Below are 26,232 nucleotides of genomic sequence, written 5' to 3'. Positions count from 1 at the left end.
GCTGAGCATGCAGTTACAACCAAATCCAAACGGAAGGCCGGGTCTCGCCCTTGCTGCAGTGTTGGAATTCTAAGACTCCGTCTCTGCCGTCATCTCAACGGCAGAGAACGTGGCTCACGGAAATCGAGTTCCACGACCCTCAGCAGTCAAGCCCTCAGATCCTAGAGGGATCTGTTAGCAGACTCAGCGAGCGCCTGAAGCTTCTGTAGCCCTGGCCACAAACCCTATGCCCTGAGATTTTCTTTGCACTGTTTTGTATGTTTCCACCCCAATCACTAACTCTCAGCATTAAACCGCCCCACACTTCGCACTGCCCAGACTGCACGCACACACACCCATTTTCTGTCAGAGGACTGGGGAGGCCAATTCACGCGTCCCGGGCAGCCTGATCTTCACTCACTTGCTCTGGTGAACGGCTTCCACTGTCAAGCCTCAGCACAAGTGCATTACAGTCTCACAAGTGGCAGCCGTGTGTGAGAGGCAAACGGACAGCGTTGTCTAACTGCGTGGTTTTGTATAATTTAATAAACACCTCTGGCCCGTTACTGCTTATTGTGCTTGGGCTTTCTGTGCTTCTGTTTCTGTCCCTCTGAGGCACTGGTCTGCTTCTTGTTCCGGTTCCTGTTTTTCACATTGTGTGTCTCATAGTAGCGGACGCCGACTTTTCTGGAGTGCTGCTGCCGGGCTGCTCGCCTCCGCTGCAACGAGAAGGCAGGGCCCGTCAGACACCAGGCTTCGAGGGCCCCGTTTCTCACTCGGCTTCCGGGGCTGTGGGGAGCACGGCAACCAGGGGGTGCTCGCCTCCCTGACTGATGCTTCCCTTCACTCAACTCCCAGGTCACCCCTCACCGAAGCACACCTGCTGTCTACAACGTCCTGACAGGTGGTCTTCTGGGGTTCGGCTGAACATGGCCATGAACGTAACACTGCCGAGGGCCCCTCCATCCACCCAGCCGTTACGCACGGGGTGGCAATCTGTTGGCTTGGGTCACTGCAGGGCCCTCCCAGACCAGGCTCTTGCAGAGGGCAGCCGGGTGCATGCAGAGCATGAGCAGGCCCTCCCTCAGAAGTGCTCTCAACCCCGTCAGGCCAGGGCCTCGTGCGGTTCAGTTCTGGAACGCTCACCCCAAAAGCTCTGCGTTCCCCACTAAGCCAGACAGAGAGCCCAAACACGCACCTCCTTGGACGTGAGCGTCCTGCGAGTTTTACTTCCATGCGCCTCTTCTCCTGGCGCCTTTCTCTTCTTCCCCTTCTTGGACGGTGCTAGAAACACACCCAGGAAAGAAAGGGAAACGCGTGGTTCGGACCCGTCCTGGGAATGTGAGGCTCACAAGGAGACCCCCGAGGAGAGGATGCCACCTTGAACGGACATCCACTCCAGGAACATGCAGACAGACAAGGGGCCACTGAAACCCGCGGGTGCCCGGGCGATGGGGGAAGCAGCCTGTAGGGGAACAGTCCGTGTGGACGGGGGAGTGCTGGGGTCATACAGGGGCGCGCAGGTTTTCGAAGCTCTCAAGATGCAGGTGCTTTCGATCATTCACGGTACCTTTATCTTCTGCATCTTCTGGCTCTTCAGATTTGGCAAAGACCTTTTCGCTCAGCCCCTTGGGTATTCTACAAAGGAAAAGCAGAGTAAAGAACGCGCCTAACAAGTGCCCGGCTCACGTGATGTGGGCACAAGCAACAGCACCAGATGCCCCTGCTCATGCATCTCTCCCCACCCCTGAAAGATCCCCCCACCCCCACCCCCCAGTGTCTATAGCTCCTGGAGCATTAAAAAAAAAACAACCAAAAGTGGCTCCAAGGAGTTTGTGGGACAATTCGCTCGCTTCCTGCTCCATCTCCCCTGCGCTTTCTGCAGGCCCGCGTACTGCAGCCTGCAGCGTGCTTTCCAAAGACACACGATTCATTCTCCTGCAGGAAGGCTGCCGGCAAAGACGGCCGGCCCCACGAGCTCTCGGGCTGGAGTGCGTAAGCACGCGGCTGCTCAGTGAAAGGGAGGGCCGGGGGTGGGATTCTCAACTGCTCTGTGGTCGAGAGGGGCAGTGCTCCTGTCCTGCCGCGACATGGAATCGGCACACCCACACCCACACCCTCTGCTCGCTGGAGGGAAAGGAACACAGGCAACTCGCGAACATCAAACAAAAAGAAAGGGAAGCGCTACCTGATGGCTGAAAACCTCTTAGCTTGGGCTTTGCTGAGGAACCTCTGGTATCTGGCGATCTTTTCGTCCAAGGCTTGGAGAACGGCTCTGCTGTCGTGTTCCATTGGCTCTTCCTGGGACTCCTGGCAAGTCTCTTCCTCCTCGTCCCCTGGCGACTCCTGCTCCGCCCCCTCCTCCTCCCCCGCCGAGCAGCTCTCAGGCTCCTCCTCGCTGTCCGACACCTCCACGGGAACCAGGTCGTCCCCGGAAAACTCAGGCGCCACGTTGATCCTGCCGAAGTTCTGCCGGACGCGCGCCAGGATCTGCTGCATCGCCCAGCTGCCGTCCCGAGGGCCGTCCTCGCCCTCCCCTCTGTCCTTCTCCAGGACACAGGCCGACACCTCCCCGACGGGGGCCGGCGGCTCCTCTTCCAGGCTGTGTGGAGCCGTTTCTGTGGCAGCTTCCAGACATGAGGAAGGGGAGGAGGAGGCAGCCTGTGGAAGGAGGGAAGAGGGGAGAGACACGCAAAATGAGAAAATGAAAACCAGCATTGCGTTTCAATCCAAGCCCTCTTCCTAGGGCCAAGGGAAGCTCCCTACCAGGAAGTTGGTCAAAGTTCATGACCTAGTCCCGTGTTCAGAGACTACAGAACGAACGTATCCACTGTCCCAAAGAGGGAGACCCTCCCAGGAGCATTTGGCCATTAAAACCAATTGCAGTGACTGTAGCCAGGTAGACCCGCTGCACCTTCACCGCGTGTTGTAGGGAACAGGGGCACGAGTGTCGTTTCCTCGTCCCAGGGCTGGCGGACGGGAAGGGCACAATGCCAAAGGCCAGGCGGCTTGCTGAGGGAAGAGGGAGACGGAGCACTCGGAGGTGGGCACTCTGAAGAGGGGGCCGCTGTTGGGAACGGTGCCAGGGCCAGCCCGTGCCAGGCTTCCCATGGGCACTGCACATGCACCAGTGTCATCTGTGCGGCGGAGACTCTCACAGGACTCGAGATTCCCCTGGGTGACCAGTGGTCACAGAAAGCGTGACCTACGTCAAGAACCCACCCAGGGAGCTGGATGGAGAAGGTGGATGGACAGCTCAACTTTTTTCTGGTGAGGTAATTTTTAGGGCTCAGGTTCTCAGAGGCTTCTAACTGAAGGACACAGGGACACACACACACCATAGTTGTTAAGGGTTAAAGACAACCCCACTACTGCCGCACAGGTCATCAGAGAGCAGTGACGGACACTTCCAGAAAGACCCTTGAAGAGGATGGCAGACGCCTCACCCACACACACCCTCCAAGGCTCCCCGTGGCACCACGCTCCCCGTGGCCCTCCAGACTCCAGCCCTGCTCCCTCCGTTCTGAGACCCGCGCAGGGCGTGCTGGTCCTCCGCCTGGAATGCTCGTCATTAGGCCTCTGCTCCAAGGTCAGTTCCCCGACCTGCCTGCACACAAAAGCACTGCCCTGTCTCGTCACAGCCCTCAGGCCGCCTGGCCTTCTTCAGGCGTGTCAGTGGTGGGCCCACCACCTGTCAGTTGGTTGCACTGTGGTGGCTTGTGTGCTGCCCTGAGGCTGAAAGACAAGGCCAGAGGGGTGCCTTCGGGACCAGACAGAGGACCTGGCACTTGGCAGATGCTCGACAGATGCTTACTGACTGTGTGCCACGGAATGGGGCATGGAAGGCTGGTTCTGGAACACTGGAGCAAGTGTCCCGTACGACTACTGATCTGCTGACAGCAGAGCTCTGGGAATGGGGGTCAAGGAAGAAGGTAACCGGCCACAGGAACGCCAAAGACAACCGTGCAGACGTGAGCCCCAGCACCTCTCCAGGCCCTCTCTGAAGACGGCCTGGAAACAGACAGGCCGAGCTGCTGAAGAAGGAGCCTGTCAGTTGTTGGTCCTGCGGTGGCTGTGTTGCTGTGATGACGAAGCCAGGTCACTCGTCCTTCAAGGGACACCCATTTCAGCGGGGCTTCCGGACTAAGGAGGAACAGGTGTGCCCTGTTTAGGGACACGGATCGAAAGGCAGTGGTGCACACGAGGGAACACTTCGCAGCTTAAAATCAAGGGTGGTGTGCGTCTGCGTTGTAGCCTCTGACCACTCACCAGCAAAGCTGGATTATATGAAGAAGAGCCCGAACCGGGACGGAGCAAAGGCTCACTCTCAGCCTACGATACGCAAGCTTGCCCACTCAAAATGAGGAGGACCTGTAGCGCCTGCTGCTGGAGATGAAGGAGCACAGCCCCGAGCATGGATTACGACCAAGCAGGTGCTCGTGGTCAACGGAGAAGTTGTCAAGGCCTTCGTTCCTCACAGCGCCCCTCAGAGGCAAGGATGGTGAGACCGCTCACATACTTTGGACCTGTTGTCAAGAGAGACCGGGCTCTGGAGAAGGGCAGCGTGCTTGGGAAAGCAAAGGGACAGGGAGGAGGAGGAAAGCCCTTGGCGAGATGGACCGACCAGGGGCTACAGCAACGGGCTCACACAGAACCCGAGAGGATGTCGCAGGATGGGGTGGGTGGTCTCCTTCTGTTGTACCCAGGTTCCCTGTGAGCCAGAAGTGACACCTGGCACATTAACAAAATCAACCCACTGGCACGTGGACTCATGGAGACCCGAGAACCGCCACTGGGAGTTGCTGAGACGGTAACTCTTTACGGGGGAGAAAGGCCCGTCTCCCTCCCCAGGAGCGGCTGGTGGTCTCACACTGCTGACCTTGCAGGTAGCATGGCAACGCATAACCACTGCACACCAGTGTTCCTAACCACGGGACGAAGAGGGGGCCTGCTGGCCGGCTCAGAGAACTGGACGAGAGCAGCGTCCCACCTGTGCCCAGGAGGCCCAACTCGAAGACTCCTTCCCTGAGCACCTGCTGCCATGATGGCAAGCTTCTGGAGGCACGGCGATGCGATCTGCTCCTCTGCCCGTGCCCGGCACGCTGCGACCCTAATCTATGCCAGTTACACAAGGCTCTGAGAAGTCTTCTTTCTTTGTGCCTGGGACAAGATTCAGGTAGCAGGAGTCCTTACGGATCCCTCGGGGTAATTCCCCCAAGACTGGTACTAATGTGGGTTTCCTATCCCTGCAGAGGTCGCGGGAGTGAGAGGCAGACAGCTTCCTTCCCGCTATCAGGCACGGAGAGGAGGCTCCATCAAGGGAGGCAGGCAGAGGACCCCAGGCTTCCCAAGAGGGGACTCAGTATCTGAGAACCATCTTCTCACCTGTGGGGCGGCCGAGGGTTCTGCATTGGGCGGCTTGACAAAGAAGGGGATCCGGCCCCTCTGCCAGTCATTGAGGACCATCTTCCCCACGGTCTGCAAGTCCGGCTCGCCGCCCTGAAGTGCCACACAGAGCCCCCAATTAAATTCAGAGAAAAACAACATTACCGGCCAGCTCCCAGCTGGAAGGCATTTCAGAGGCAGGAGCCGTTCACCACCCCCTGCGGGACATTTCCACACTGCACTCGGAAGGCACGAAGAGGGGTCCCTGCCGAACACCTGCTGCCCAAGAGAGGCTCACCTTTAACAGCTTCCCGGTCCGGAAGGCCAGCTTCTCCAGGAAGTCCTCGGCATGCTCCCAAGAATCAATCTTGTACGTCTTGCTGATGTACTCTGGCTTTGCGCGTTCAAGTACGGCACCAATGTGGTCTTCGGGAGACTTAATTTTTTCAACTTGAACCTGGATGGCGATAGGAAATGCCCTGCTTACCTTACTCCTTGGTAATGGCAGCAGCGATGTCCCCACTGTCCTCAGGAACCCCACTGGAAAACAGATTTCACCACCATGGGCAGGCGGAGCCTGGCGGGAGCCATCTCCAAGGTGGCCAGCCACAGCAGTGGGGCCCGGGACACAGCTCTAATCCCAACTCACCACGAACTAACTGTGTGGCTTCCGCCAGCAACGCACACTTGAAACGCTCCCGGGGCCCCTGGCAGAAACGGGAAAGCGCCGACTGATGCCAGGGCCCGAGAGAATGGGATCGTGTGAGAGTGGGGAGGGAGGTGCACAGTTCGCATAGCCAGAAGCACTGGTTTAAAGTTAAGTGGAACCATCTAAAAAAGCCTTGGTCGCATTCAGCAGCGAAGTGAGGAAATGACCGGGTTCCAGAATGACTCAGCCCATAAACCCATGGAGATGAATTATCACTAAACATAAACAGGCCTTGCTTCCCTTTGGATCCTGTCTGTAAACGAAAAACTCTTTTGTGGGGTGACACTGACCAGACCTGCCCGTGGCTCCACCAGCCCCTCGCACAGCCCTCAGTGGGGGAGCAAGGCCGCCCTGTGCAGGGCGGACAGGCTGCCACCCTCCCCACCCCCCGCCCCGCCTTTTGAATGAGAAAAAAGCAAAGGGATCCAGGCTTCACCTAGCGGCAGAGAGAGGGCCTGCCAGGACCCTGATACTCACCACTCCCTTCAGCACAATGTCTGTCTCCGAGTCCTCAGAGGGGTACACCACACCTGGACAATCGATCAGGAAGATCCGACGCATCAACGTAATGTACTGCCAGACCTGGAGACAAGAGACTTCCTTTCATTCCCTACGGAAGCACCCAAGTTCATGGCCCTGCTCCCAGCCACCTTGTTCTCACACAGATCCAGAAAGGGGGTGGGGGTGGAGGGAGGGCACAGAAAAGCAACCTGCTGACTGAGCTACTAACCCACTCTTCTCTCTGTGCCAGCCTGAGACACTACCGTCAAGCACCAACGAGAGTTCCCAGCGGCGAGGGGTGATAATAACGCCGAGGCTGGATTTCCAACTTGCATTGAGCAAGAATATCCTACAAACCTTTCTGAGCTTTAAAACGATTCTTAGAAACTAACACGCAATCTGGCCTGGCCACCCGTCCTTCAAGCAGATACTGTGGTCCTGGGGCAAGGCTCCCATGGTCAGAATCCACCGGAAGGCAGAGTTTTCCAACTGACCCAGGCAACACATTGCCCTGGTGTTAGTTTTGTTTGAGACTCAAGTAAAAGATCGGAGCCACAACCACTGAAGACAGGCTTCCGCAGGGAGAGCACTGATGAAAGCACACTCTGGCACTGTTCCCCTTGCGCCCACCAAGGCGGGCAGAAACAATTCTGGGACACTCCAAACCAGGAGGTGGCAAACCAACCTCCAGCGGCGGCCTCTGATCAAGAGCAGCAAGGCTGACCCTCCCAGGCCCTAACCCACTGTCCTCTGTGGCCAGACCCCCCTCTCAAGCCAGACGTACCTTGGTTTCACCTGCAATGGGGGCCACGTTGCAAACCTTCTTGGAACGCAATGTATTTATCACAGAGCTCTTGCCAACATTTGGATAGCCGATGAACCCGACGCTGATCTGTTTCTTGTCAGTGTGTAACTGGTGGGGAAAACAACAACAAAACAATGCACAGTTCCCATGCAGTTGTGAGTGACCCCGGGGACAATACGGGCTGCCTTACCCGTTGCTAACAGTGGAGAGGTAAGACGGAGGCCACAACTTGATTTGGAGCTGAGACACACGCCACCTATGGAGTCTGAGGGAGCTGGACCCACAGCATTATTAATAAAGCAGAGGTGAGTCATTTCCTTGAGCATCATGTGAAATTAGAGATGAGTGTCTTAAGGTTGAAAGTATGTGGGTCGAGAAACAAAGAGCTCATTAGTCATCAATTCAGAACACCACCGTCCACTGGTAAAATGTCACCGGGAAGAGAATCTTCAGAGATTTACCAACTATTATGACTTCCCCTTGTTTTTGCACAATACATTTAACGTGTTTACTCACAAGAGTAAACAAGGGGTGGAGAGAGCAGCCTCACCAGCTAGAGACTGGGGGAGCGTCTCCAGGAGTTACCAAGAATGCCTGTAAATCCATGCCGGGCCCTTCTGATGAGAGACGGCTGACCGAGTGACAGCAGTGAGGACCGACACACACGAAGCCATGCGTCAAAGGAGGAGCTGGACAGGACACAGTGGATGAGTGTGGTGGACAAAATGCCAGAAGCTTTTATCTGACTTCACCTACTTCGAAGCACGAGAGATAAATGGCTGAGACAGAAAGACTCAGAAAGATCATGCCGACAAATTGCCAAAAGCCTCAGGACTTGGGGGTCCCAGAAACCTGTGAGGGTAGGGCTGAGCGCAGGAGGCTGGGCTGGAAGTCCCTGTAAACAGCGCCAACACCCCTGCCTCCCCTCCCGCCCAGGCACACAGCCTCTCCCCTGGGGAGAAAAGCAGAACTGGGTCCTGGGGCCTCCTCCTGTTCATGCAGCACGCCTTCCTAAGGACGACCGGGGAGTGTTTTTGGAAACCTAACACGGCTCCAAAGGGCCCAAGATCGAGAGGAACAGCAGCCGAAGGCAGCAGTTCCCAGCCTCTTACTCCCAAGGGCCCAGGCCCCTGGGACTGGGCTCGGGTGCTCCCAGTGCTGCTGGCTGGGAGATTCCTTGCTGGGGAGGACCACTGGGCCCCAATACCAGGATGACTGACAGACACTGATGGAGCCACCCTGCGGTGAAGTCCATTGGGCAGCAAGCCCGCCCCATGCTTACAGCAAGCCAAGAGCAGCCCCACAGCAGAGTGAGGCTGTACGAGAAAAACAGCACAACACACAGGAGAGAGCTGGAGGCAGCAAAGCCAATGACAGGACAGGGAGAATTTCGGAACATCCCTCTCGGAAATATTCTCCAACAGCCAGAGAGCAAGCAGCATCCACTCACAACAGGATGAGAGAGAGAGAGAGAGAGTTGAGGGTGGTGGTGGTGGTGGTGTGGAAACCCAACAGAGTCAAACAAGAGCTCCCAGAAAGTGGCAGTTCAAAGGGACAGGAAAACGACCTGTTGGGATGGAGCAGCCGGAGGGCCGTGACGGGCATGGCCGGCGGGCAGAACCGAACAGGACACACTGACCTAGAGAAGGAGCACGCCTGACTCCTGAGGAGGGTGCGGGCGGGGGCAGCTGTGCCCCGCTCACTTAACAACACGAAGTGCACCATGGGAACATTCAGAATGGAAATTTACAAAAATGAAAGATCTGGCCAAGGGAGCCGAGTCCACGGACTGGGGCCTGCTCAGCGGCTGCGCCACACGCCAGGGCAGCGGTGCTGTCAGCATTCTGAGAAATAGGGATTTCCTGCCTGAAATGTGACACCTGGCCAAGGTACTTCTGTGCTTGGTGGGAGGGCAAGACAAAGGTTATTTTCAGCTTCTGAGAAGTGTCTTCCACGATAAGGAAGGAGCAGGTGAATAAAGAGCTCCAGAAGGGAGCCAACAAGCAAGGTCCCATCCTAGGGGTCAGCTGTGGGCATTCCTGGGTGCCGGGGCAGGGAGTCCCCGACAGAGGACACTGCAGCAGGTCCAGACTGGAAGGACAGGGCCATGCGCCACTCCTGAAACAGATGGCCTGCTCACCTGAATATTCTGGAAATTCCTACTCAGCCAGAGAATGGGTGTAGGGACCAGGGTGGAGATACACATTAGTGACAGATACAACTACAATAGAACAAACTGTAGTTGAGAAAATAAAAGGTTTCCAGGCAAACCAAACCCACTGCCACGGAGTCCGTGCTGACTCATGGCGACCCTATAGGTAGGGTTTTCCGAGACTGTAACTGTTTATGTTCCACCCAAGGAGCAGCTGGTGGTTTTGAACTGCCAGCCTTGCAGACCGCAGCCAGACGCATATGCACCATGGCTTAGGTGACAAGAATTTTCACGATGGCACCCTGGGTGGCCTAGCTGTGACTAGCCCTTTACTCTGCCATAGCAACCGAAACACCAAGTGTAACAATGGTTGAACCAAACATTGGGATATAAATGGAAGTGGGAGCCCAGAGGAGCAGGAAGTAGGTGTGGAGGGAGGGAGGCCTGTAAGAAAGTCAGCGCTTCATCTTCCACAGCAGGAACTTAATGCACCCCAGAAATGGGGCGCTAAGAGAGCCAGAACCACAAGCACCCGTTAGACACGCGGAGGAAACAACAGAAGGGAGAGGGCGTTGACAGCGCCTGCTTCTGGGAAGCGGGGTCAAGGACCTGGGTCTTTTTTGCTAGAAGCCATGGAGAATGACTCAAATAACCCCCAAATACCGAATGACAGGCACCGGGCTTGCCTGAGGAACTGACGCCCGACAGCGCTCTGGGGCAGGGGAGCACAGGGGGCTTTGAAAAGGCAGGGGAAGGGTGGGGGTGTGCAGCCTCGGGCAGGGCAGGGGCCCTCAGGTGCCAGGAACATGACAGGTGGGAAGCGGATGCTGGAGCAGATGTTAGCGCTGCGAAGCACTTCCGCATCCTCTCGGGTTGCTCCGTCTCTAGAGGGCATCGTTCCTGGTCACCTTGGGGCACACAGCGAGGAGCGGGGGTCTCCTGCAGCCCCGTCTGCTGGGCCTCGGACAAAGAGGGCAGGTTCAGCACCTTTCCAAACTGCCGGAGAAGCTGGATAAACGCTCCTTTGCCAAAGGGGTTCGTGAGACTCGCGTGGAAAGCCAGTGTCGGATAATCCCGAGAGAGGATGGCAACCCAGCGTCTCTAAAGGCAAACAGAGGAGAGGCCGCTGATTAGCAGCAGGTTTGTTTACAGGGCAGAGAGGAACCGAAGCTTGGATTGCCCTGCAAACATACAGTTGTTTCGGGAAAATGTTAACTGGCTAGCATTCTTTGAACTGTTTTTCCAAGTACGGCAGTTTTTGTTTCATAAACGTTTTTGTTCTATAAATGCACAACAATATTCCAACAATGCCTTCGTTGTGAGCAAAATGCAATTATTTTTGCATAATATAAAACAGGCCAGTCAGTGGTTATGGCAGCTGTCTCTCTCTGAAGGAGACACATTGTCATCCATCCTTTGGGGACACAGCAGCTGTTCTGTTACAAACTGCCAGTGGATCAAAGCTGTCCCCTTTCCCGTCCCGGCATCAAGGAAGCACACTGGAATTCTGTTTTCAATGAGAACACGCCAGCGACTCAAAGCTGTCTCAAGGAGGAAGCACTCTGGCGAATGCCCCAGATCCTAGAAACCGTGAAACAGATGTGGGCACCGAGGATGCGGAGCCGGTGCTAGTCACGTGGCCTCGAGTCAGTGGCCTCGGTGCCCGGGCTGGACTTACCGTTGCCCAGGTCGGAACTAAGTCACATTTGTTAAGAACAAAGATGAGGTGCTTCCAGGGTTTTTCTTTTTTCAAGTATGTCTCGATGTGAGGGGAGCGGGTCCCCATTGGATCTCTGGCGTCGAGAACTTGAACTACAACATCTGACGAGTCGATCACCTGCAAATTCAGAGCGTCAGTAATGGCTGGCTGCCAGACGCAGACACGATGAGACGGGAGCAGCTTTCAGGGAAACAGGGGAGATGAGGACGCGCGAGGTGGCTGCACCACAACCTCCTGAGGACGAGTCTGTGGCGGCCGAGCTCAAGGCCCGTGTGCAGAGTTGACGTTTCGGCTGGTGGGTCTTGGAAAGGTGTCACACCTCAGGCAGACAAGCTGGCTTAGGTGACATCCGCCTCACCTTCCAGACTGCTGTGCACTATTCCAGGGAATCATCGACTTCCCAAACTCCTCAGAGTGTCCATTGTTACAGACTGTTTTACAGAAAACACATTTTGTTCGTCTTCATGATTCTAGTTTCCTTTATTGTGTCTAATTATATTGCTTGAATGTCTGTGACCCCAAGAACAGTACTGGCACGTGGACATTAAGTTTAGCCAGTTAAAGGTCACTAGATCAGAGCTCATGGTACACAAAGGCTCTCCCACAGACAGGCTGGGTGTGTGCATGTGTCAGGGGGCCTGAGGGAAGGTGGTCAACCTTTCCAGACATGTTTTCTCATGGATGAAATCAGAGGGCCGGACACTAACTTCGTGTGGTGTTCAGCACATGCACGTCTATATACAGGAACTCTGGTGGCGTCGTGGGCCGCGCATTGAGCTCTTATAGCAAAGTCAGCAGTGTGAGCCGCCCAGGGTCTCCAAGGGAGAACGCTACGGCTCTCTGCGCTCATCAAGATGCGAAGGCTCCGAAAAGCACAGGGGCAGCTGTGCTTTCTCTAGGCTGCAGAGTTGGAAGGGACTTGGGGACAGTGAGCTGGGTTTGATTTCGGCATCTAAACTGGAGTGTCATTTCAGTAGGTACTCTAAAGAAATATCAACAAGGAACTTTGAGTCTATAACAGGCTGCTTTACTGACACAAGGTATTTTTAAAATGCAGTCACCTGGCACCTCCACAGAATGCATACGGCTGCGGTAACCCTGGTTTCTTTTGCGGGGCACAGGGATGAGATGGGCGGACAGAGCTTCAACAAAGCAAGACCTGCTTTCTGACACAGGACCGTGAGAGGCAAAGGAGCACTCCCTCAGCGAGAGAACAGGCGGATCTTACCTTGTAGAGCTCACCCCAAATTCTTTTGGATTGTCCCTTTTTATAGATCTCTTCTTGGGCTTCGTTTCTAAGTAAGAAAGCACCCCAAATGAGTAACGGAAACACGCAGGAGATTCAGAGGATACCTGAGGGAAAAGTCACCCATGCAGCGAAGGAAAGGCTAATCCCAAAATGGTCAGCCATGACATGGACACAAACCGACTGACCTGTAACGTGACCCTGAGTCGCAGACAACTGTGGAGTGGAAATGGTAGGACCTGATTCATAATCTTGGCTGCTGGGTGGTGGCAAACGATTGCGCTCAACCACTAGCCTCACGGTCAATGGTTCAACGCTGCGCAAGAAAGGCCTGGTGATGTTTCCATCAAGATGACAGCCAAGAAGAGCCCCTGGAGCACTTCCACTCTCACACGCGGGGTGGCCGGCCCTGGTTTTCACTCCTGGAGCCATAATCTACACTGCGCTGGTGGTGCAGTGTGCCACGTGGGGCTGCACGCGGCTTGGAACCACCAGGTGGTCAGCGGGAGCAAGAGGAAGGCTGCCGTCAGCTCCCGCACAGAGGTGCAGGCTCAGAACCCCGGGGCAGATCTACTCTGTCCTACCGGGTCTGTGCGAGTCAGCATCCACCCGATGGCAGTGAGGTTTTTTGGGATACTACACCGCTCCCACACGAAGTTAGGTGAAATTGTTCTGATGAGGGTTAGAATCCGTTTATTTACTGGCCTCAAAGGCATCTAATCAAGCATAAATGCAACAAAAATGCTTTGTTTCCCCCACTCCTTACTATAGACTATAGCTTTTGGAGGAGCGAAAAATTCAAGTCAGCAGGTTGAAAAGTCAACGAGCAAGTCCAAACAATTCAAAAAGTTTTAAGGATAAGGGAACTTGCTGCGCTTTTGCTTGGACAGCTGTCCAACGGCTAGACGCTCTTTGAGGCCAGGGCTTGAGATGAGCAGACAACAGTAAGGAGGTCACACAGCCACGTGTCGATGGATCATGCCTGCGCCTCTTCACTGAGACGGCAAAGCCTAGGTTCCTTTCGGAGATCACTGAGGAGCACTGGGACCCTTTAACTCAACGAGGAAAATCTAAGTGGATTTAACTCCTGCTGAAGCCCTGGACAACCTCTATAGGGCCACTACAATGCGAAAAGAACTAATGGCAGCGGAAGGGCTGGTTTTTGGTTTGAAGGAAAACATAAGAAGTCTACATGGCACTATGGGTTACACCAGTGGTTCTCAACCTGTGGGCCGTGACCCCTTTGGGGGTCAAACAACCCTTTTACAGGGGTCACCTGATGTATAACAGTAGCAGAATTAGTTATGAAGTAGCAACAAAAATAATTTTATGGATTAGGGGCCACCACAACATGAGGAACTGTATTAAAGGGTCGCGGCATTAGGAAGGCTGAAAACCACTGGGTTAGACATCAGCTGCTAACCTCACCGTGGACAGTTCCAACCCACCAGTTGCTCTGCAGGAAAAAGATGAGGCTGTCTATTCTTGTAAAGATTCACAGTCTTGAAGGCGCGGGGAATGGTTTGGAGGACAACCTGTGGCTACTTGTCCAAAAGCATATCCTAGCTTTACACTGCATTGAGGAAGAATAAATAAACATTGCTATTTGGAAGGAAGAGAGAGAACAAAAAAGGTATATCCTTTCACGTTGTCTTCTCTCCTGTAAGGACATTTCACCCTGATATTATGTATCTGTAAACAGCATAAGTGACCCACAATGGAAATGGCTACAAAGAAATATTACTGACATTAAACAAGAGACTGTTGTGATTATTTACTGACCTGCTAACAGATTCTGAACAATTTAAGAGAAGTGTGAAATTAGAAGGCCTTATATTGGTGGGGAAAATGAGCATACTATGGATGGGGTAGAGGGAAAGACCCCTGAGACTGTCCTCAGCTTCTGATGGGTGTGGGGCCCTCTGAGCAAGCTCAAAGTTATCTTCCTCTCCCCACCACCCCCGCAAACAGTTCAAAACAAAAAGACCACCAACCACCCACCACCTTTATGCAGACACAAAACTCTCGGATTACCGTCAGAGGGCACAGAAACCTCAACGTTTAAGAACCCTTACTAGTACTAAGAGCTCCAGGTACGGACGCCCTGAGTTGGTGTCACAAAGTAGCCCCACCTGCTTGTTCTTAGGAACCAGTGTATAGTGTATGTCTGTCGGACTGTGAACAGGCTTCACTGGGGCTGGTTTCCAAGTCGGGACTATACATGATGAGTCTGATTCGCACAAGCCAGGGGCTGCCTGTATGTTTCCTCGTGAAGAAAACATTACCGTTCTTTCTCACATTGGGAACGCAGAGACAGAGCTGCGAAAGGCTCCCCTTAAGAGCAAGTGGCAAGCAAACCAGCCCAAATGATTTGCAGTCTGGGCTGAGCGGTCCGACGTTCCCAGTGCAAAGTGCTAACTTGCAGAGACCCGTGCAAAGCACATGCCGCACATCGGGGCTGGAGGGCGAACGGCGAGACCCCACCGTACCTCACACCAGTGTCCTCCGTCACCAAGTCGCGGTCCTTGCCCTGATCGTAGCTCTCAGTGGACGTCTCAGCGTTTTCCAGAAGAGACTGCACATCACTGGCAAATAAATTTGGTCGTTTCCTCTGAGACTTGGGGCCAAATGTCGTTTCAAAACTTTCAGTATCAAGAATGTGCACTTTGGCATTCTGGAAAGGAAGGAGACATCTAGGTAAAGTAAGGCAAGCAGTGGGAGTCGTAAACCGGGAAGTGACACCACCTGGCAATGCTATCTCTTCCCGCCCCCGACCCCCCCAGTACAATCCATCCCCAAACCTAGAAAAACACAGATGCCGCTCAGTTTCAGATCAGAACAGCTTCTTTACAAGGCGCCTGCCACAGTTGTTCCCCTCATTCTAGAGTTCTCTCCGCTTCCTCAGAGCAATACCCAACTAATACAAATCAACACAGCAAATAGGAATGGTTGCATGCGACTTGCCAAAAACCCGGCTTTATTTCGTTTATCACAAACTCCGGTCAAATGCAATTAGGCCGCGCAACGATGCAAATGAACTTATCTCTTCTGATCACCCTTTTGAGCTTTCAAACAAGTGCGTAGAATTCGCCAAATTCACAGATTTTGTCAAGGACCATCATACTCAGATTTGTGTTTTTTTTTGAAACCAAGTGTAAATGCCAACTTTTTCTTGGAAGTTCACTTCTTTTATGGCTAAAAGGAATTGCTTGTTTTGTAAGATGCATTTTAGTCTCAGATAACATTCTCCCTAATTTAGGTAACGTTGTTTTATTAAACGCACATGGAGAGAGGTTGTGGAGGAAAAACATCTAGCAAAGGTCCAAAATCAAAGTTTAGATGTGATAAAAGGAACCAGATCCTCACTTGAACTTGAAGTGCCAGTAAAGGAGTCGCAGGCATAGGAATGTTGGCAGCAGGGTAACAGTCCCAGTCCGCGCTAGGTGCTCTCATCTTACAGAAGGTGGGCCTCCAAGAGGTCCTTCTTGGCCCCTCTCCTGAAGCCCCTTGGTCAACACCAGCTACTAAACAGGATGAGGGAGCTCCCCACCCCATCCGCTTCTGCAATTCACAGCCCCCCAAGTTCTTATTGTCCTCTCTGAGCCTCCAATACCTGTTTTGTTTTACTTCCTACCTACCAGCTAGAGGATTTCCCCAAACAAAGGATGCCAACTTGACAAAGGAATTAGCTTCTAAAATCGAGCATGTTCCAAACTCCCCCTGAAAGTTGCCCAAGGTACCTAGAACACAGTGCCTGTGGTCTGCACACCTCACTCTACGGGCTCATCTGGACAAGGACGCCTGACAACCAGAGCGCTGTGCGTATGCTGCAGAAGGGCACCGACTACCGGTGTGCCGGAGAGCATGCGCTACAGTCAGCAGCACGTCTGATCACGCCACTGTGCAGACAGGGTCCTAGGGGCGAGCCGGACCGCAGGACAGGAATATCAGTAAGGCATTTCCAGGCCCCAACAGACAACACACCATGTGTTCTGAATGTGCTTCCGCATTGGAACTGCCGGAGCTGGAAACACTGGATTTGAGATGCGATGGGCAACCCCAAGGGGCAACCCAGCAATAAACCCGTAATAGAACCTCTGTTTCCCCCCATAAACAAGATGCAATCATTGGCTAAAAGAGGGTTTTAGGGAAAGCAAAAAGAACAAGGGAAATATGCAACTTGTCTGTGGTTCATGAATGACTCATGTGTTTGCCTGAAAGGAAGCGACCGTTCCCCTAGCAGGGCCATTCGTCTAGCCCCTCATGAAACAAAGCATGCTTGGCAAAACCTGAGGCAATGGCCCAGGCCTCGCTTTTATTGTTAAGTTGCTCTGCCAGTAAACTCTGCTTTGAGCTGCTTAATCCACGTCTGCCTGTCGGTGTTCCCCCCTCCTCATACGGGGACTAGGGCTGCTGTCCTCGTGACATGTCCGGGAACTATTATTCAACGCGAGCAAGGTCACGCAGGCCACTGCTGCACCACTTGGTGGGCCTGCATGAATCTCATTCCACCCAAGTCCGCCCCGGTTCTTCAGGCAACTACAACCAGTCTTTCTGAAAAAATCTCCCAGGGCCTCGTGAGAGCTTATGGGTGCACGCAGCACCCAAGGGAATCCTGTCCACATGAGCCCAACTCCCCATTTCCTCAAAGGCCCTTAATGCAACAAATTCACCTGCCCAAAATAAAAGGGGGATTCTACCTTACAAATCTGGCTAGACCAGAGGATGTGCACTGGTACAGATAGCAACTGGAAACACAGGGAATCCAGGACAGATGACCCCTTTCAGGACCAGTGGTGAGAGTGGCGATACTGGAAGGGTGGAGGGAATGTGGGGTGGAAGGGGGGAACCAATTACAAGAATCTACGTATAGCCTCCTCCCTGGGGGATGGACAGCAGAGAAGAGGGCAGGGGAGGGAGACGTCGGAGAGTGTAATATATGACAAAGTAATAATAATTTATGAATTATGAAGGGTTCATGAGGGAAGGGGGAATGGGGAGGGAGGGGGAAAAATGAGGAGCCGATATTAAGGGCTCAAGTAGAAGGCAAATATCTTGAGAATGATGATGGCAACAAATGTACATATGTGCTTGACACAATGGATGTATGTATGGATTGTGATAAGAAATGTACGAGCTCCCAAAATGATTTAAAAAAAATAAAAACAAAAGGGGGAAACTGCACTAGTAATAGTGATGACCTACTTCAGGCACAGCGGTTAAAGTGCTCAGCTAATAACCAAAAAGCCCCACGGGAGAAAGATGCGGCAGTCTGCTCCTGTAGAGACGGCAGCCTGGGAACCCCTGAGTCCCCTAGGGCTGCTCAGTTGGAATGCACTCACGACAGCGGGCTTGGTGGCGCAATGGTAAGGTGCTCGCTCGGCTGCTAATCAAAAGGCTGGTGGTCTGAGCCCACCCAAATGCCCCAAGGAACGAAGGCCTGGTGATCTGGCCCCAAAGGTCACAACCTGGCAGACGCGATGGGCTCATGTCCCACTGTCATGTGCGGCTTCAATGAGCAGAGTCCATCAACAACAGTATCTAGCTGGCTCTGGGTGTCGAGAACAGTTTGCCCTCGACTACCAGCTGAAGCATCGAGAAAAGACTGGGTCACCTGCTCTGGCAAAAGGCAGGAAACCGCCACAGAGCTCACCAGGGGCTGAAGCCTTCTCTCTCTGTGTGCTCTTTCATCAGCTCTTACTGTGGGGTGTGCTGAGAAGCCTGGTGGGGCTGGGGCTAGGCACGGGGCTGCTCACCACTAAGTGGTGCTTCACGCCCACCTGCTGCTCTGAGGGAGAAAAGACCGGGCTGTCTTCTCCCATGCGTCTCAGAACACCGACAAGGTGGGGCTCAGTTGGAATCCAGGCACTCACTGGTAGCAGGCTTGGTTTGCCTAGGTGGGTTTAGCTGTAAGCTCCTTGCACGCGTCACAAACGCTTAATCTACGTGGAACTGAAACCTATGAGGTGGGTCGACTTTGCTTTACGGTCTGCAATGGTAAGGCTGAGAACGGAACCAAGGGGGGCACGGCACAAGGACCAACACGCAGAACGAACTTTAAAGCCTGGACTGGAGCCACGAAGCTCCGAGCGCACCTCTGGCGGCCTCAGAGCGGCACAGAAAGGGAGAGTCCTAACACAGGTCCAGCAGACAGCGGTCTCGGGCCACCCCTCTCTCCGGCAGGATGAAAGCCAAGTCTGCTCGGAGGGTGGGAGGTAGGTGGGGTGTCTGTGTGGCGTCTGACCTAGCCAAGGCATCCACAGGGCCACCCTCCAGCTTACATGAGGCCGGATCCGGTCATGGAGAAGAGACATGGGCAATTTGCTTTGCTTCATGACGACTTTGTACGGGTCCTTCAGAACGGTATCCATTTCCTCTTGGAACTTCTGTAATGATGACTGCTTAATCACACGTGTGTTACCTGTTTGACAAATAACGCTGCCATTTAATAGAGAACCACTTTGCATCTGTGTTTGCAATGGGTGAACACAATGCACGGAACATGGATGTCAAATTGCCCCCAGCCCCACAAACCCTTGTGATAAGTTTCCACTGTACCAGAAACAGTAAGGTGGTGGTGGTGGGGGGGGGGGTGTGCCCAGCTCCCTCACCTACACTGGTATGGCATGAACTACTCCACCAACCCAGACACGCCAAAGGCTTCTTTGGTTTCCTGAGCCTCCTCCCCTGACGGGATGCAACTGAAAACCAGCCTTCACTAAATGGAAGTGAGATTTGCTAAAGGCCTACTTCCTGGCTAGATCTCGGGGAGGAATCTGGAGCCCGGCCTGGCTGGGGACCTGGAAGCACGGCAACTTTGGTAAGCAGACGGGGTGACACTTTTCAGGGTAAAGAAGAACTGAAGGGGCCCCTCTGTGCAGCCGAGCCTCTCGGGAAACAAAGAAGGTAGCAGTAACACGGCCCTGAGAGAACGCATCCCTGAAGAAGGAATGCAAGGAGACGGCAGCACACCTGCCGGGAGGCAAGGGCAGCGGCACCTGGTCCGCTGCACGCATCTGGCGAAGCACTGTTTAAGCACCTTGCACACAGCGACTCTTTTAAACTACAGCAACCCTGAGAGCTGAGGGCTGTTTTCATGATCATTTGGGAAAGGGGCAGGCTGATGCACGGCTAGATGATCACTAACTTGTTCCCAGGCACCCAGAAGGTCGAGCCAGGACCCAAGTCCACGACAGGCCAAATGCCCCTTGGAGGGCCTTTCGTGGGCGCGTGTCTGGGTTACAGTGTTCAAGCGGGCATCACAGCCACGGAAGGATGTCAAAGATGTTTAAAGGGCTTTCCTATCTGTCTCCAAGAACAAAGGGCCACCCAGGTCTGCTGTTGCTGAGTTGATGCCAGCTCATAGCTGCCCGGTGTAGTGGGGTTTCTGAAATGTGTCAAGCTTTATGAGCTTTCTCCAGCGGTACAGCTGGTGGCTTTGAACCTTTGCCCTTGCAGTTGCCAGTGCAATGTTTACCCCGAAGCACCACCAGGGCTCCTGAGCACAATGGGGAGCCCCAGGCCAGCAAGGGACTGAGGGCCTGAAGAGCCCCCACATGCAGCAGTGGGGAAGGAGTGGAGAAACGCCAGTACTGAAATGTCAGGTGAGTTCCCAAAGGGGCTAGCCAGGGTCCACGGGGACTCAGGAGAGACAGGACTCATTATCTGGAAGGGCCCACCTTGGCTCGCACACAAGGGCATTACGAAAAACTGTTTTAGAGGGGCTTCAGGTAAAGGCACAGACCTGGTCACTAAGGATGCTCTCTCTCGGCTGCTCATGAGGGTTTACTTAGGACCAGCGGTGCTGAGCGCGCTTCAAAAAAGAGCTCTATAGGAAGCCCTCCCTATCGAGGGCGGTTTGGGGCCCCTTTCCACAGCTACCTTTCTCATAGGAGCCTCGTCAGTCCCACTCATCCCAAACGGCCCCCAAAACAAACAAACTGGAAATCAAAGAAATGAGGGGTTGGGGATGTGGACACTTGCACATCACCCTTTCCCACGGGGCACCTCTGGAAGAGCAAAATCGCGGCCGGGGTACTCACCAAACCACTTGATATTGGGCTCCACTCTCGCGACGGTGCCCGAAGCCACCGTGGATTGGTACTGCAGGGGCCTGATCACTTTACCCCGATTGTTCCTAAATTGAGGAGATAACAGGTTGGAGATTGAGCAGAAGAAAGGCCACAGCAAAGTTTGGTCGAGGGAATCGCTCTCCATCAAAAGGACCTTTTCTTTTTCTTCTGGTTGTGAATCATCATGAAATACAGACTCAGTAAACAAACAAACAAAGAAGACTGCTACATCTGAAACAGATTGCCTCAAAGTCACGTAACCTTTTGCAACAGAGCACAGCATGATTCTGCTAGACGAGTAACAAATAATGCTGATGTTGAAAATTCCGTTTACTGTTTGTTAGCTTAAAAAAAAAAGCACATACTTGAGTTTTGGGGGGGTAATTATTTGAAGGCTGGTTTAAATCAATTTAAAGGCGAAGGTAACTTACACTCCACTCCACATGCTAAGACAAGCATAGTATAGCAAAGTAGGTGACTAAGGCCGGTTCAGTTCATTGATGCTCGGGTTTTAAACACATCTTTTAGAATGGATGAAGAATCCAATTACCAAACAAATTAAGAGCAGCAAATCAAGTGCCACACTCAGCAAGTTCCGCAGTGGAGGCTGCCTCAGCAGAACCCAGCGGGGCCATGTGCTTCCAAGGGCCGGAAAGCCGTGTTCGCTAGTGTGGCCTTCAAAGGGCACGCTCTTCAAACGACAGTTCTGTGTTTCTTGTTAAAAAGAAAACCCCCAGGGGGAAGGGGGGGGGGAAGAAAGGGGGGACTGATCTCAATGATTGACACATAACCATACCGCCCCTCTATCAGGGGAAGAACAACGGAAAACATGGGGGAAGGGTGACAGCGGTTTGTGTGAGAGATGAAAATAATAACAATGTACAATCTATAAGGGGGGCAAAAAAAAGAGATGATACCAAGGGCTCGATAGAAAGTAAACATCTAGAAAAGAATGAGGGCAACATATGTACAAACATGCCTGATTCAACTGACGTATGGATTGTGATGAGTTGTACTGAATTATACGCGACCCCAATAAAACAATTAAAAAAAAGAAAACCCCATTTCTGTTGTGAGGATACTGAGCTGAGACTGTGCTACTGGTGGGGGCTGAGGCTGTGAAAAGGAAACTTTGTGGGGTCTCCCCCACCCCACTCCTGCCCGGCACAATCATCATCCCAACAGCTGGTACCCAGGCCTCCACTGAAAAGGGACAGTGTCTAGTAGCAACGCCCATAGAAAACACTGACCGTCGCTATCTGAAAATGCATGACTTCTCTTTGGGAAAGGAGAAGGTGGGCAGAGCCAAGGCTGAATGGGACTCAGCTTCGGAGGGTGGCACAAAGGGAGGGACGAGGGGGCCCCTGGCAGTGGCTGGTGCTCACCTGCGTTCCTTCTGCCTGTACATGTTCAGGCGCCGGATGGTGGCGCGGTCCCTCATGTTTTGTCCGCCTGCTCCCTGCACTCGATCTAGGAGGGGGGAGATGGAAAGCACACTGTGGGAGCACCAGCAGTTACATCAAGAGCATTGCTTACAAAGGACTAACTGGCTCACCCAAGGTAGTCAAGTGGCTGGCTACCTGATCGTAAAACCTCGACTACGATCTCTGCATTAGCTCCAACAAAAACCAAGTCACTGCCATTGAATTGATGCCAACTCACCACGATCCTATAGGACTGCGTAGAACAGTCCCTGTGAAGTTCTGAAACTATATCTCTTCACAGTAGCAGAAGGCCTGTTTTTTCCTGAGGAGCAGCTGGTGGTTTCGAACTGCTGGCCTGCCAGCTAGCAGCCCAATGTGTTACCACTACACCACCAGGGCTCCCTACGTTCTCACAAGGTTACTGTTATTTGATGCTACATGGTAAAACACGGCTGGCCCAGTCTTTGGTATTCAATAGGATGGCCTGCTAACCATCACAGCCCAGATTTTTTGGAGCACGAATTCTCCGCCCACATTCTCAGCAGTGTTTCCTTTAAGCAGTGGTTCCCAACCTTCCACATGCCACGACCCTTTAATACAGGTCCTCATGTTGTAGTGACCCCCCAACCATAAAATTATTTTCGTTGCTACTTCCTAGCTGTAATTTTGCTAATGTTATGAATCCTCATGCAAATATCTGATATGCAGGATGTACGGTTCCTAAGACAATAGGAAATATGTGTTTTCCAATGGTCTTAGGCGACCCTGTGAAAGGGCTGTTTGACCCCCAAAGGCGTCACAACCCACGGGTTGAGAACCGCTGCCTGAAAGCATACAATCATCTTATAAAGTGGGCTCGATGATTATGCTCATTCTTCAGACCCAGAAACTGGGGCACAGTCAGCTCATGTGCCTTACAACTGACTATTTTATGGCAGAGCTAGAATGTGAACCCAGGCCAGTCAGCTAGCACCTGCGCTCTGAACCAGTATGTCACACACCTGGGTCTCCATTTACCCAAAATTGTGGGTCCAGTATAAACAAAGCACCAGGAAGGCTGCAATTTTGGTACCTAAGTGTAAAAACACTTGATTTTTCTCTAATCTGTCAAATAGGTAGTAATTCTTGCCTTACATCTCAACTCTAAAGAGGGTTAGTCAACAAGTTAATATTAGCTTACCTTTAGGACAGGAGCCTTTCAAATTCTGCCTACTCCAGAAGTGGTAGAGTTAAGCAGGCGGAAGAGACAAGACAACTAGAGAGACCTTAGGCCACAAGGCACTTTCTCTATATGGCCTCAAGCTCCTCCATCTCTTAATTGTATGACCCCTCAGAGCTTTCCAAAGGGCGTCCTGGCCCAAGTGGCACAATTCACTCAACATACTAGGCACAGGGTTGGGAGTCTGAACCCATCCGGAGGTGCATTGGAAGCAAGGCCTGACAGCCTGCTTTCGAAAAATCAGAAAATGCTATGGAACAGCTCTGCTCAGCATCCATGGGGACTTCCAGTAGGAATGGACTGGAAGGTAACTAACAAAAACAGGGGCCTTCCGAGGCCCCACACGCTCAGATTCCAGTCGATAAAAGTGGAATGATGTGTTAACAACCAGAGAAAACCTTTCATATGCATTAAAACCCGTCAAAAAAAAACAACAACCCCAAACCCTCAAAATCTTTTTCCAGCCAACCTCTTATTGACTCAATCCAAATGGAAGGGATTCCCATCCACTAGGTGGACCCTCATCCAATTTCTGATCCACACCTTTCCCCCAAGACCTTTATTGAAGCGATCTTCCGTTTCCTATGCACTTTACTAGATGGGATGGTTCCGTGGGCCAAGTCTACCCTCTTTTACCCTCACAACCACGGTGGCAGAAGCCGTGTTGTGGAGGCTAAAATGCGCGCGGCGTTGGCGCACGCCACTTTTTCGTGGACATAGTTTCTGTCGCAAATTCCCGAGCTGGGGCAAATCCAAGGCGACAATCTAATGGGGGTGGGGTGGCGAGGCGCGGTGTGCAACACCTGACCTAACGCAGACACACAAGAGGGCAAGTTTAACGGCGCTCTTTCCCCTCCAACTCGGAGCTTGCCAGCCTTTGCCCGGCTGACCCGAAGGCGCCCAGGTTGCCAGGCCTGGCTGCCCGCTTGCCCAACTTGACCCCAGGTGTCTGGGCCTTGCCCTGTCAGGCCGGCAAGACGTCAGCATCCGGGGGAAGACGCCACCCCACACACCGCCCTCCTCCCCCTCCTCATTCCCAAGGTCCTGCTCAAGGTCCCTCCGAGCCACGGCGCGGCTCCCCTCCTCCCCGCTTCCTTCAAGCTGCCCCGCCGCCGCTCGTACCGGGGTTCGTGCTGGCCGTGGAGGGGTTGATGGTGCTCCGTCCTTTGAACTTGGGCTTCACCATCTTGCCGGCGGACCCTCGGTCGGAGCCGGGTCTGAGCTCGAAATCTGGCTTACGTTGGGTCAACGAGATCGGAACTTCTCCGGCCCAGCCGAAGGGACGCGCAAGAACCAAGCGGGACCGCGTGTGCCCGGCGACGTCACTTCCGCTCGCACCACCGCTTTCCGGGCGCGACTTCCGGCTACCTCGCCGCCCTCCTGGCTCCGCCCCCGCCTCGGCCGCGGCGACTTCTCCGGACGTACAGCCCCCGCCCCTTTCCTCCTTAGCAACCGCCAAGCGGCTCCTCCATAGCAACCGCCTAGTTACGGTGGACGCGGGGACCCTGAACTCCTAGCTGGGGCCACCCCTAACAAAGAAGCGTCTTCCCAGGTCAATGGGAGAAGCGTCAGCTTAATTCTCTTCGGAATTTGTCCTACAAGCCCTTCCGAAAGTGACGACCGTACAGCAGGCAACTAGCTATGGGACCAGATGGTGCCACCTTTCTTGAAACTCCCTATGAATTGAGAAAGAAAGAAGGGAAGAGAGGGAGGAAGGAAGGAGGGAGGGAGGAAGGAAGGAAGGAAGGAAGGAAGGAAGGAAGGGAGGGAGGGAGACTCGTTGCCCTCCCTATAGAAATCTGCATGTCTAACCTTGCCTATGCATCCGACCTTATCTGTGCCTCATCTCTGGTTACATTGTCACTTGTATTCTTTCTGCCTGGATCACTCTTTCCCTGGACCTTTGCCTATCTGGTTGCTTCTGATCATTCACTTCTCAGCTTAAATGTCAACTACAAGTAGAATTGTCAGATTTAGCAAAGAAAACTATAAATCACTCAGTTAAATCTGAAATCCAGATGAACAATAAGTGTTTGTTTTTCTTTTTTAGTATGAGTTCATCTTAAATGTTGCCCAGGACATACTTGTACTAAAAAAATATTTGTTTATGTTAATGGTGGTGGAAGAATTTGGAAAAGGATATCAATATAGTTGTGCAACACAAAAAGTATCATCAATGACACTGGATTATACATAGAGACGTTGTGGGATTGGAGAATGCTTTGTGTATATTTTTGCCACAATAAAAAAATACATGAATAGCAATGAGTACAAGGAAGAAAATGATTTTAGAATTGAATATGGTGACAATTGTACAACTCTTCTTGATATGATTGAATTGTATGACATGCAGATGAAGTGCTAGTAAAGCTGTTAAAAACTTATTTGTTGTTTACCTGAAATTCCAATTTAACTGTGCATCCCATGTTTTATCTGCAACTCTTCTTACTAGGAAAGGTCTTTTCTCACTTAGCTGTGGAGTCAGCCCTCTCCTCATTGCCCTGCAGTTATATTTTTTATATTATTCTGTTTTATTCAGGATATCGTTTACTAGTTGATTTAGTTTTATTGACAGGTTTATAAGTTGCTTCCCCTACATGACAATGTATTGTACATTCTTGGAGAAGTGGTCCTTGTAAGGACTCAGTAAATATTTATTGAATTAAAGAATGAAAATACAGAAGTGCTTCTTGTCTTAAATGGGAATGAAGGTGGTACGACCAGCTACTTCTGTCTCTACTAGCCAAGATCAAGTCTCTAGATGTCCTTGTTTCAAGCAAGAAGCTCTATCTTTTTTTTTTTTTTTTGGTACCTCAAGTTGTCAGGAAGTAGCTCACACTGTGCCCTTAGGATAGGCCAGAGAAGAAATGGTTAGGCAGGAGGAAGGGTGGATTCAGGCCTGTGGTGTGGCTCATTCCTTAAAAATAAACAACTTGTTATAGAGTGAGGTACTTTGAGGGAGGGATGACTGAATCTTTATTTCTCTGAGTCTGAAACAAACAAACCCAAAAACATTATTT

General features: G+C 52.6%; 1 protein-coding gene across 1 annotated transcript; it reads right to left on the bottom strand.

The window, feature by feature from the left end:
* Positions 1 to 507: 507 nt before the first annotated feature.
* On the bottom strand, positions 508 to 24,515 carry GNL2 (G protein nucleolar 2). The gene is made up of 16 exons (XM_004705289.2): positions 24,335 to 24,515; positions 21,955 to 22,039; positions 20,540 to 20,634; positions 18,779 to 18,918; positions 14,987 to 15,171; positions 12,480 to 12,546; positions 11,210 to 11,368; positions 10,519 to 10,632; positions 7,359 to 7,487; positions 6,551 to 6,655; positions 5,663 to 5,821; positions 5,365 to 5,478; positions 2,168 to 2,640; positions 1,550 to 1,617; positions 1,178 to 1,263; positions 508 to 698 (listed from the first exon to the last, which is right to left on the bottom strand). The coding sequence occupies exons 1-16, from the start codon at positions 24,396 to 24,398 to the stop codon at positions 543 to 545; spliced, it is 2,199 nt and encodes a 732-aa protein (XP_004705346.1). The 5' UTR covers positions 24,399 to 24,515; the 3' UTR covers positions 508 to 542.
* Between the last annotated feature and the right edge of the window lie 1,717 nt (positions 24,516 to 26,232).

The sequence above is a fragment of the Echinops telfairi genome, unplaced genomic scaffold, assembly GCF_000313985.2.
Source record: "Echinops telfairi isolate 266 unplaced genomic scaffold, ASM31398v2 ScPeMD7_7457;HRSCAF=8495, whole genome shotgun sequence".
Lineage (NCBI taxonomy): Eukaryota > Metazoa > Chordata > Mammalia > Afrosoricida > Tenrecidae > Echinops > Echinops telfairi.
The sequence above is the reverse complement of the archived record's forward strand: the minus strand, read 5'-3'. Positions and strand labels throughout refer to the sequence as shown.